Raw genomic sequence first — 13,603 nt, forward strand, 5'->3', positions numbered from 1 at the left:
AACGGGATAGATTTTTCAATTCCATTCCATTTTATAGTATATATTTTGTTTTGTCTTCGTTGATTTGCAAGTTAACTTCCCTTACAGCAACTTCCAGTTTAATGAACTTTTACTTGATATCAATAGTTACATTTCCCATTATATCTATGTCATCAGCGTAAGCCAGTATAATTCGAGGACCTTCATTTCCAAGACCTTGAGGGACTTGTCTTTTAACATGGCAAACCCATCTCAATGTTTTTGACTCTATTACATTTACTGTATTTGATGTCCTCATTGTACACTGCTATGTGATATTGTTCTTGACTGGTACGTATATTCCTCTAAGCGATTTTTAGTCGATTCTCATTATGTGATATATTCTTATCTTCGTGCGGCGGGATAGACTTTTCAATTCCACTCCATTTTGAAGTATATATTTTGTTTTGTCTTCGTTGATTTGCAAGCTAACTTTACTTACAGCAACTTCCAGTTTACTGAACTCTTACTTGATATCGATAGTTGCATTTCCCACTATATCTCTGTCATCAGCGTGAGTCAGTATAATTCGAGGATCTTGATTTCCATGATTTTGAGGTCCAGCACATTTGAACATATTAGTTGCGGTAGATTTACTTTTATAAAACTCATGTTGAGCATAGAAAGCAAACTACAATTCGAGTCTTCAGGATCAAGTCTTCGGAAACAATACTGCCAATCTTGCATTATTACAGTTTTTGGTGATATAGATTCGTACAATGCCTCTAGAGCGCAATGATAATTATCTCAGTTAAGGATAGCGATCAAAGCTGCATTGCGCCTGTCATTATCAAGACGTTCTAATTCTTGTTAGAAAGAAGGAATAAATAGAAGTTGGATATTTTAACACCAAGCCATCAGCGTTATGATAATATAAGTGATACTGGTTGAGGTTCTGCTGGGTTGCATTTAGTCTTTTTCTTTAGCAATCATAGGTAGACCATTCAAGAAATGAAGAAGTAAATCCTTTTCACCGTCCTTCGGTCATCTGACTGTTCATATTGTTGCTGCCCATGAGTAAAAGGATCGAAATATCGTAATGGACTTCATACAAAGAGCGAATAAAATATCCCGCCTAGAACATATCTTTAATGAAGAAATCACAAAACTGATATGGGATGGAGACGTCATGCAAATGAGAGAAAATACATGGTTCAAGAAAGCACTAAAGCACAGAATAACCAGAAAGGACACTGGGGTTATTTCACGAAAATTCTGTCTATGCGACGACGCCATGTTTTAGAAGATACATCTTGTTGTTATTGGTTCTCTCAATGATCTGGCAACGTCGCTCGCTTATCTCGAAAGAAGCGAAGCGACCGACGTTGCCAGATCGTTAGGTCAGCTTCTTAAAGATGGCGGAAGGTCAAAAAATGCGGTTCCTCGAACATCAAAGGAACCGACATCAGTGTCATTTCTGATTATTCTGTGAGTGTTATTCAGCAGTGTCGAGAATGGTGAAGACATGGATGAAAGGTAAACGTGATACAATGAAGGACAAAGCCATTGGAGAGGAAGATGGCAATAGAAAGGAAGTTCTTTGAAATAACTTTTAGTAACTTAAGATGAGTGTTGTTAGTAAAAAAATAGATAATTTCATCAACAATATCATCACGGTGCAGTGTTTCATCTCTCTGGGTTGCATTGAACGAGCTCCGTGGAGGAAACTTTACTTATGTTTATGTCGCTCAAATTAATCATCTCTCAAATACGGTCAACGACCGAATGCAATCTGTGTATGGAGCATTTTAGGAAGTTGATACAAAACGTTATTAGTAACCAAGCACTCAAAATATCCACTGAGTGACCTGCCCAACTGTTTCAAAAAAATTACTGTCACTTTCACTATTCAGTATTCTTCAAACATTCACAAATCAACGTATTTCTTTCAATTTTCGTAACAATTTCACCGAAGTATAATATGGGGATAAAACAGTACTAATAATTATTATTATTATTTACAATTTATTGCCACAGATAAAAATACAAAATTACATAAGATACACTTAACTTAAACAGTAAGCAGTATCAGCAAATGGATCATTTTATCGCACAAACGATCTCTGCCAAATGACCCAACAGAACAAACAAAACATCATCAAATACGATTAAGCAAGAAAAAGAAAAACAAAGAGAAAAATAAAGAAAAGACACGAAAAGAGAGATAGAGAGCGGCTAAAAGAAACCAAAAGAATCTGCCGGATATCAGTTGCCAACAAGTGAGAGCAGTTGAAGAGAGGAAAAAAGAGAAAGACAAAGAACAAAGAATCAGGAAACAGCCAGTTGAAGGGCAAGCAAGTGGCTCTTTAAAACATGTCTAAAATTAGTAATTCTAGAAATATTACGAATTTCAGAAGGCAGTCCATTCCACAGCGCAATCGACTGTACTGTAAATGATCTATGATAAATTTCAGTGCTATGAACGGGAAATGTAAGAATAGTATCAGAACGTGAACGACTAGCAAGCTCATGAGTTGATAATTGCTGGAACCTATCTGATAAGAACTTAGTAATAATGATGGTCGGCGTAAACAAAATATAGAAAAGCTCAAGATTGTTCAAAAGATTACATTATGTGTAGTATGGATACAAAGTTGTTTGTTTGAAGACATCAACAAAAAGATTAATACAACTTTTATTTCCTTTTATCTTTCTATTCGTAACAAAAGTATATTGGTGGTAGAATTATTCTACACATCTTGCAATAACTGTGAACGATTTCAACAATGTATGGTCTGGAGCGATCTCCACAGAAAGATTCGAGATTCGAAAATTGTTCTCTGTACAAACACTCGGCGTATTCTTTGTTAAAAGTATATTTTGCCATTTTGAATTTAAATCCTTTCGAAGGATTCAATAGTATTTGCTGAAACAAATAGTTCGCAGCAGTGTTTTCATTTTTGTCTTATTTTTAATTATAGAACTACATATACGAGTGCTGGGAAGTGAGTAATTGACCATTTATTTGTGTCAATGCACAAATACTCTCATTCTTCCCTTTCCTATCTGCTCAGTCATTTAGCTCCTCCCTACACTAAGTACAGTCCACGTAAAGTTTCTTTACGATTTCAGGTTCACTCCACTTTACATTCATTCATTCATTTAATTCTTTCCACGTGTTATCTTGTTGTTCTTATAGCCATGTCGTAAATAGTTATTACGAACGCTTCCTTGTCATGCAGTTTGATTGCCGTGTTTACTTCATTTTGGGTTTATTGATTCACCTTCCGCCCTTTCTTTAACTAGCAATGTTTACCTTTCTATCTAGGTTCTACCAAAGAAATTCCGTTAAACTTCTATATACACTTTCAAAATTATAATCATTATTAGTGATGTCAGCCATATTTTACTATAATGTTGTACTTTGTGCCTTTGTATTTTCCTTCTTTCGTATTGATCTCCGTCAAGTTCTATTTTTATACAATTTTTGAAACTTTCTTTTAGTTTGCGATTTCATTTTCGTTCCACTCAAAAGAAATAGTTTGTTCAAACCACTCCAACTGCTTTTTAAATTGTGGACGTCGCTATCTCTTCAGTTTTCTATTCGGCTGTTTCTCCTCATAATTGCTAAACTTATGGGTATCTTTTGTGCACTGTCCTTATCTTTTCTCAGTATTTGTCATGTTATATGGGTAGTGGTATATGTCCAAATTAATCTGAAGCGTCTAGAAATCATTCTATGGTTTTTTGCTTGTCATATAAGACTTCAAATTTTTACTGTCACTTCCATAACTAGATTCACATTATCTCCGTTTTCTTTGGCATTTTAAGTCGAATGGTTCTATCCATTAAGAATTTTTCACACGTTATTTACTTCTCTTAGGTTTACTTTCTAGATAGATAGATCATCCTCTGGTAATGAATAAGCCTAATGAATTGTTATCTCTAGTAATCTTGACTTATATCATATGTTGCACATCCTCTCGGACAAGATCTTATTTCGTGTCATTAACAATTACTTCCAACATATATTGCATGCTTTTCTGATGTATATTTCCATTTTAAATTCAGTCATAGATGGATTGATTAGGTTGGTCTGACTAATACATACTATTTTCAACAATTCGATATTTTCAATCCACTTATTTTCCCATTACCACCAGTAGCTATCAATCTTTTAGTAGTAGCCCAATTTATAAAATGATTTGTTATGGCCTCCATTGCAATGTGGCTAGATAACCAACATATTATTTCTGTCAGAAAGATAACTTCATTTAAATTTATTTTTGTTGGTTGTTTTGTTTTCTTGTAAATCTCCGAAATACAACAAACACAGCTATGTCGTATGACATTACTTGCTGATTTCGTCGTTTAGAGTTACTTTGGATTTCTATGAATAGTGATGAAATTTACTCTTTATTTTTTGGATCAATTAAACAAGTTTATCGTTTGACACAGACATTAATGATTTAATGTTCACAGAGTTACAAGTCTAGGTAAAAAATAGTATCTAAAGCATTGAAATGGCATCGTAATCTTTAATGCAATTTCACTTTATCGCTGTTTCACTTATAACAGCAGATACGATAAAATGTTACGGAGTTGAGGATAAAAGACTTAATGGAAGCTGGAAACAACCGGTAACATACTGCTTTACGATGTATACTTTAAAAGGATTTGAGTTAAAACTTTTATTCATGAAGTAATTTCTACTGCGCTGAAATGTTGGTTTAAAACGGCATGGTTGACGTCAGATTATGGTGTTCACAGTTTCCTTTTTTCCAATAATGAACAGGAAATAGTGTCTCGGGTTTAGTCAGAAAATAAAGCTGAATTTTATTATAATGTAGTTAGTAGGTAATTTCATGAATTAAATGACGTAAGATATTTTCAGACTTCTCGAAAACTTAGAGGTAGGTGTTTCAAGTTAAAGCTGAGTTGCACCAAGAATCAGGTTGGCAGATATTACAGAGACTATGGTCTCTGTTTAGGAGCTTAAATGTTAGTTACTACCTACGTGATGAAAATTCATTGAACATTGGAGTTTTCATTAATTAAATTAAATAGAGTGCTTTCTCTCTGTGCATTTGTATTACTTCCTATCAATCTGGGTTTTATAGTAAGCATAGTTATAATGGAAGTTGATGTGAAGGAAAATATTTGCTTAATCTTATTGAATTTTTGACAAAACTTTTGTTCCATTGTTCCTATACAGACTGTACCTCTTCAGATATACTCCAATGATAATCAACTTTGTTATGGTCATTGTGATAATGAGACCCACTAATCTCATTATTGTCTATCTCGATATCCGTCTGTATAAATTCGTAGAAGTCTTTAATTTGATGTGTTCGAAAAATAACAATCTAATTATAACTTTTGAGATATGCAAAATCTTTTATAATCATCAATTTTTTAAATCGATTTCACAAGAAATTGATAATTTAAAAAAATTTTCACAATCTTTTAATCAAAAAATTATTTTTCATGACCTTTGATTAGCAAACTTAGTCACGTCTTATCTTTAATCCTATATGAATTATTATGCATCTGTAACGTCACTTGAACGATAAACTAATAAAATCGAATTGAAATCGAAACGAACCGAATAAATAATCAATTTTAACACAATTCCCTGATCTAGAAAGTAACAATTCAACGTTGAGGCAATCTAATCTTGAAATGAAAATGTGTACATACATACATATTATAATGTTATATCGCAAAAACAATGGCCTTATCAGATCGTTTTATATTATATTTTTAGAGATAACGAAAAACCTGTGACGATGGAGAAAACCTTCAGTATTCGTCGCGTTTTTAACTAAACGTGAGTCCGACCAAAAAAATGTTAAATAATACTCAAATTAATAGTGATTCAAATAGTAATAATAGAAAAAATAAAAATACTAAGCGTACTCCTTTAAACGTTGATAATTCGAATGATAAATTTTCTAAAAAGTTTAGGTTGAGTTTTCGGGGTAGTAAAAAGGAGAAAAAAGATGGTAAAGATATTATTGTTAAAAATAATACTAGTAATAAAAGTGTACAATGTGATATTCGTCGAAGTAGTAATAGCGAAAATAAAGTAACAAGAGACAATAAAATCATAAATGGTGAGAAGAAAGATAAAGTGAAAAGTGAGCAACTTTCGGACGATGAAAAAGTGAAAACCAACGATGACAACAACGTTAGCATCATAATAGTGCGAGATATACTCGAAAATTTAGTTGAAGACATGTGGAAAAGTGACAAAAAAATAGATGTTAAATTAAGAAGCAATAAAAATTTGGATAAAACAAAAATAATTAATCATCGAAGAACGTCGATAACGGATTTACCTGAATCGGCTATAAAAGAAACAACCACTAAAATAGAAGAGCTAAAAGATTACACGCCGGATATGGGTCGAAGGGATTCTTTGTATTCCGTCGAAGAATACGACGAAAATTTAGACGAAAATGAAAATAAACTACGAATCGAAGCCATCAATCCTTTAGTAAAATCACCAAAACAATTAAAAAAGAAAAATTCCTTTTTTAATTCGTTATTCAGAAAAAAACCGGACGCACAAAAAAAAGATAACAACAACCATAATCAACATGGCTTAAGACGATACTCCTCGTCTTTAGAATTATCCACATCGAATCAACTTCGCGATAAAACTTTAGATCGATCTATAAAACGAAAATTATCGAAAATTATTAAAGAAGATACTCCAGCGTTGATTAAACGATCATTTAGCGTTAGAGATGTTAACAATAAACGCAAAGAAACTAATTTGAATGAAATGCAATGGAAACAATCATTACAAAGTCTCGTCGAAAATGATAATACCGTTAGTTATGATGATATGAGCTTTATTAATTACGATACTTTAAATGCTGTTAATTATGATGATGAGAATAGATTTGCAATACGTAATTTACATCGGACACAAAGCTTAATCGTGCATGTAAGTATACTTATCAATTTTAGTGATTTGAATTATAATTTGTGTATCTAAAATATGTAGCACATCAAAAAACAAAAATCCCTTTTAAACAATTGAACATGAAATTATAGTACAGTAAAACATCGTTATAACGGGGAAGTCCATATTAATCCGTTATTTAAAAAATGATTAGCCTTAGAGTTTCTTTGAAGATGGCTAAACCCGAATGTTTCTAGTTCCAGGTCTTGCATTAATTCTAGTGATAATGCTAGTGAAGACGCATGGCTAAACCCGATTCTAGTTTTACAATAACATTATTACTAGAATTAACGCAAGACCTAGAACTAGAATCATTCGGGTTTAGCCGTCTTGAGAGACGTGCGGCTAAATCCGAATGTTTCTAATTCTCGGTCCAGTGTTAGTTGTAGTATTGCACTAGCACTATCACTAGAACTAACACAAGACCTAGAACTAAAATCATTCGGGTTTAGCCGTCTTTAGAGACGTGCGGCTAAATCCGAATGTTTCTAGTTCTCGGTCCAGTGTTAGTTGTAGTATTGCACTAGCACTATCACTAGAACTAACACAAGACCTAGAACTAAAATCATTCGGGTTTAGCCGTCTTGAGAGACGTGCGGCTAAATCCGAATGTTTCTAGTTCTAGGTCTTGTATTAGTTCTAGTATTGCACTAGCACTATCACTAGAACTAACATAAGACCTAGAACTAGAATCATTCTGGTTTAGCCGTCTTGAGAGACGTGCGGCTAAATCCGAATGTTTCTAATTCTCGGTCTAGTGGTAGTTGTAGTATTGCACTAGCACTATCACTAGAACTAACACAAGACCTAGAACTAGAATCATTCGGGTTTAGCCGTCTTGAGAGACGTGCGGCGTAAATCCGAATGTTTCTAATTCTCGGTCTAGTGTTAGTTGTAGTATTGCACTAGCACTATCACTGGAACTAATACAAGACCTAGAACTAGAATCATTCGGGTTTAGTCGTCTTGAGAGACGTACGGCTAAATCCGAATGTTTCTAGTTCTCGGTCTAGTGTTAGTTGTAGTATTGCACTAGCACTATCACTAGAACTAACACAAGACCTAGAACTAGAATCATTCGGGTTTAGCCGTTTTGAGAGACGTGCGGCTAAACCCGAATGTTTCTAGTTCTCGGTCTACTATTAGTTCTAGTTTTAATTGTTATTCAGCATTAGATTTTTGTATATTTTTTATTGAACTAAAACTAGCACTAACACTAAAGTTAGAACTGGTCTAAAGACGCACAGCTAAACCCAAAACTTTCTAATTCTAGGTCTAGTGTTAGTTCTAGTTTTAGTTGTTATTCAACGATACATTGTTGTATATTTTTCATTGAACTAAAAGTAGAACTAACACTACACCTAAAACTCAGGCAAATAATTAGTTCAACTACCCGGGTTACTAATACGACAAGCACATTAATCGACTATATTATTACTAATTTACTATTTTACTAAGTCTAAGAATGCGGATGTCATTCTTTCTACGATGTCTTGGAATGGAACTGTTGTCGGCGACGGAGTGGGAGTATGCTCCTTGTTCGCTGATTTCTTTTCTTCGGTTTTTGTTGATTCTGCTCCAATCCAGCAGAATGTAGATTATGTAGAAATGGATGCCCTTCCTTTGAGTCAGATGCAGTTTGACAGAATTGAGGTTGAGGCGGCCCTGAAGGGCGTCAGGGTTACAGACAGTATTAGTACTGATGGTATTCCATCAATTTTAATCAAGGAATGTTCACAGTCCCTGTCCCTTTAACTATTTTATTTAATACTTCATTAATAATGGGCGTCTTTCCTTCATTGTGGAAACGGGCTTTTGTTCTTCCCATTTTTAAATCTGGGGACCATGGTGTTATATCTGACTACCACCCCATATTTATTTTGCCAGCATTTGGGAAAGTGTTTGAGAAAGTAGTTCATGCACGTCTATTCTTTGCCCTTAAGTCTAAAATCAATTGTAGACAACATGTGTTTTTTGCTAGTCACTCGGTTGATAGTAACTTGCTTGAATATACTCAGTACATCTTATATTCTTTGGATGATTCTTGTCAAGTTGATTCAGTTTATACGGATTTTAGTAAAGCTTTCGACCGGGTGGATCACAACTTACTTCTGTTTAAACTAACCAAGTTTGGTGTTCAGGGGAAACTTTTGCAATGGTTTGCTTCCTATCTGAAGGAGAGATGCCAGATTGTTTCGGTTAATGGTTTTTTTTCTAATCCTGTGTCGGTTCCTTCTGGTGTTCCACAGAGTACCCGTCTGGGCCCTTTACTGTTTAATATTTTTGTTAACGACATCTTTGACGTCTTATGCCCAATGTTTAATTCTCCGTATCTCCTCACCTCTTGATTGTTCTAGACTGCAATTTGACTTAAACAATCTACATGCTTTTTGCTTAAATAATCGCCTTTCATTAAACTTATCAAAGTGTAATATTATTTCCTTCTCTAGGAGGGTGAACACAATCCACTACAATTATAGCGTCGCTGGTGAGAGGTTGCAACAAGTCTCATTTATTAGAGATTTGGGTGTTACATTTGATTATAAATTATTATTTGATAAATATAGTATATAGTATATTAGGATTTATTATGAGATCCACGGTAGCTTTTTCTAACATTGATGCAATTAGAAATCTCTATTTTGCCTATGTTTATAGCACACTTAACTTTTGCAGCGTCGTTTGGAATCCTCAGTATCTCTCGTATAAATCTAGAATTGAGCGTATTCAATCTAAATTCCTGAAATACCTTTGTTTTAAATTTTCCGTTCAATACATTGATTACGAATCAACTTGCACTTCTTTCCGTATGTTAATCCTCAACCAGCGTCGCTTTTGTGGCGATATGTTATATTTTTACAAACTTTTGAACAACAAGTGTGATTCTCCAATGCTTGTTGGTTCTATATGTGTTCATGTTCCTCCGAGATTACTTCGCTTTGACTTGCTATTTACGACAGCTACTCCTAGAACCAATGCCTGTCACTCTCCTTTATTGAGAATGGCAGGATCAGCAAATCGTGTTAACATAGATCTGTTTCAGCATTCTTTCTATGCATTTAAAAAACTGCTCTTTGCTGCAGTTGGTGTGTTGCCTCGAGCGTTCATTTGATATATGATATTTATATATCACCTAGACCTAGTTTTAGTTTTTTCCTTTTGATTCACTTTTGTACCATTAATATTAATTCATTATTATTATTGTGAACTGTAATTTTATTTGTATACAAGTGGTTATTTGTTGTACAGTGTCTGAGTCTAATGCGATATTTTAATTTCAAATTTGAGGTTGTTGCTGGTTGTGCGTATGATTCGGAGCGTTAGTAGAATTGATGATAACTCTTTGCAAAAACCAGCTGGAGACTTCTAAAAAAAACCCAACCCAATCCTCTATTCCCTCTACACGTAAATAAAATTAACGATTTTTTGCAATCTGCTAGAAATTTGGTTCCATGTAATGATTTACTACAATTCAACAACTCTAATGAGCACATTCCTGAGCATTGTGATAAATTTCAATTTAATTTTGTAAATATATCAGAAATATCATTGGTATTAAGATGATGGCATCTGATATACATACTACAATACATTACTCATGTGGATAATTGTTGTATAGACCAACCCATTTTTCTCGATTCATGGTAGATTGCTCTTTACCTGAAAACCCGATTCCCTTAGAAATGGAGGATTTTCGTTTCATAAGTATCTTGGCAGTTCTTTCTAAGGTGTTAGAGCGTTCTATGGAAACGCAATAACGCAAATATATAAATGACAATGATATATATTACCTTCTATTCAGTCTGGTTTTCGTACTAATCATAGTTGTGACACTGCACTGTTGAATGTAACCGATGACATAATAAATGCTAGATATAAACACTTATGTACTGTTCTGATACTATTGGATTACAGCAAGGCTTTTGATAAAGTAAACCATCAGATGCTCATAGCACAATTACATTACCTTGGAGTGTCTGGTTCGGCAATCAGTTTGATTTCGAGTTTCTTGCTCGGGCGCAGCCAGATTGTTAACGTTAAGTTAACTCTTTACTTATTAATGCTGGTGTGCCACAGAGGTCTCTTTTAGGACCCCTGTTGTTCTCAATTTACACTTCCCAAATACCTTCATGTCTTAAACACTTATAAGTTCACATGTATGCTGATGACACTCAGCTACACGCTTATAAATGACGATCTAAAATAGCTACTTGCTTGTTATACTAGAATGGTATTGCATTTAAATCCATCAAAATCAAAAATAGTATGTTTCGGTAATTTAAATTCAAGGGATGTAAATGTACTTCCTCTGTACAAATTTTTCTAGAAGTAAGGAATCTTGGACTAGTAATCGACACAAGTTTGCGGTTCACAAATCATGTAACGGAATGTATTAAAAAAGCCTACTGTGCTCTTAGATGCATTTACTAACATTGGCACAAATTGTATGTTACTGTAAACAAAGAGTTGTGCGACAGTTTCTAATTTTGTTCATTGAGCAACACATGTTTGACGCAGTATGATATGAGCCGCATTCAGCGCGTTCAAAATAGTATGTTTGAGATTTATTTTTGGAATTCGTAAATTTGAACGAGTTTCAAAAACTAAACAGACTCAAATCTTATTTTCTATGTTTACTTAATCGAGTGACATTTCTATCTTCTCAGCCGTACCTCTGTAGAAGAATTACATTTAGAACTGATGTAGATAATATAAACGTTAGACACAAACACATCATATCCATACTATCTTTTATAAAAAGATGTATTGTAGTATGCATCTTTTTTTATCATTCTTGCCCTGATCCAATAAAATGAAAAAAACCGAGTGCCTAAAAAGTGTCTCTGCCATGTCTTGCATAGTGTCCAAAATATGTAATCTAAGTCCTATGTCGTCAAGGTGAACTGATTTGATTTATGCTAGATTGACTTGCATTATATGATTATATTTTGTTTTAACGAGGTTCGTTATATCGAAGTTTTACTGTATTTATAAATTGGCTAAATTAAGTAAACACTCTAAATTTTATCTTTATATTAACCTTGCTTAAATAAAATTATTGATATCTAATTCATATCATAAAAATAAATAAATAGTAAAATAAGTTTACTCTTCGTAGAAATTTTTTTCGGAGGATAAAGATTTCTCTTGAAAAATTTCTCGATAATATAAAATATTTGCGAGTACCTGGTTGACAATGCGATTTCTTCGAAAAGTTTATTTCTAATAGTTCCTGAAGAAAAAAGCGTAGGCTTGCCTTTCACATTTAGAGTCATATAACCTCCAATCTCGTTTCATCCCTTTCAACAACCGAGCTATTCCAATTTCCAATTTTATTATTGAATTCCCTCCCCATCATTAAATTTATTTTACTATAGATATAGTAGTAAGAAATTTGTAGTACCACTTTTAATAACCATTTTAATTTTTTGAAATAACCTGATTTTTTATATTAAATTATCTAGAGATTTACAGATAATTTATTAATAGAGATAATTTTCATTTCGAGATAATTTTTTATTGTTCACTTTAAAAGTTTTAAATTAAAATCGATCGAAATTTGTTTAACATAACGCCTATTTGTCTCTTCATGTGAGTATTATCGTAAAGAAAGGTATGAAGGAGGTGTTTTCGTATCTCTTGCGGACAACGGAACTATTTTCGTAAAGTTAAAAGACGCCAGGGTATTTTTAGATGTCGTCAGTCGCGTCGTTTAGACGTTTTAGTTTTATTTTCGGTTCGCCCGTTCCTTTTCATGTTTCACGTGTGTGTGTTTGGAACGAAATTAGTTATTCCACTTGTCGAGTTATTAAAAAAAGTGTACCTACGGTTTTTTTAAATAACTGTACATTTCAAAATAAAACGTATAACTCCACATTTTAAAGAAATTAAATAAATAAAAAATGTATTTTTTTGTTCTTCTTGTTTATGGAAGTGATTCAAAAAAACGTGACGATATAAAAACAATTATCAATAAGTAATAAAAGTAATAAAATAAGTAATAAAACATTTTTGCATCAATGTTCATTGTTCTGATACATATTTATTATGAATTTATAATATTTTGCGTCATAATTCATTATTGGTTTCACTGATTTATGCAACATTTTGAGATCTTCATCTTAATTAATTCTTTCAACTAAAGCTAGAACTAACACTATCACTAGTACTAACACTGACTAGAAATTTTCGGGATAAGCCGTGCGTCTTTTGAAAAAGTGATTGACATTTCGTATGCTATGTTGCAACCTTCTTCAGAAACAAGTTCGAAGTAACTTCATTTCGAACTTCTTTCACTTCAATTCTGTGTGGTATCGCAGTTTTATCCGTGTCATAGATATATGTACCGGGCAGAAGCCATATTTAGACCCACTTTTACAACCTCTTGATAAATTTAACTGGCGCTCTTAATCAATGAGAGCGCTTAAAACCGCTGTAACTATGGTAATTATCTATCGGATAAATTTATCAAGAGGTGGTAAAAGTGGGTCTTAGACAACCATTTTTGCTACTCCTTTCTATTTAGCACTATCCTTTTTACTTTCTGCTTCCCTTCTGCTGAATCGCACTCTAGATGCTGCCCAGCCAATTTGTTCTGGGTGTCTCCCTTCCCCTCTTTCATTCTTCTCTTGTCGTCATCATCCTCTTTAGGAGCCTCTTATCATCCATACG

The 13,603-nt window shown here is 33.5% G+C and overlaps 1 protein-coding gene across 4 annotated transcripts in view; it reads left to right on the forward strand.

Annotated features, from left to right (window-relative positions):
- LOC111414038 (pleckstrin homology domain-containing family G member 5) overlaps positions 1-13,603 on the forward strand; it is a 155,171-nt gene that overhangs the window by 32,510 nt on the left and 109,058 nt on the right. For 2 of the 4 annotated variants that reach the window (XR_002706238.2, XM_023045194.2), the window contains exon 2: positions 5,726-6,913. The exons of 1 other annotated variant lie outside the window; for it this stretch is intronic. Coding sequence is in view for 2 of the 3 variants with exons in the window: in XM_023045194.2 (XP_022900962.2) it covers positions 5,807-6,913 (1,107 nt within the window). In the remaining variant the exon portion in view is untranslated. Of the gene's footprint in view, positions 1-3,623; positions 6,914-13,603 lie in introns of those variants that run through there. One more of the 4 variants, XM_023045195.2, reaches the window with a different exon arrangement.

The sequence above is a fragment of the Onthophagus taurus genome, chromosome 6 (genome assembly GCF_036711975.1).
Source record: "Onthophagus taurus isolate NC chromosome 6, IU_Otau_3.0, whole genome shotgun sequence".
NCBI classification, from domain to species: Eukaryota; Metazoa; Arthropoda; class Insecta; order Coleoptera; family Scarabaeidae; genus Onthophagus; species Onthophagus taurus.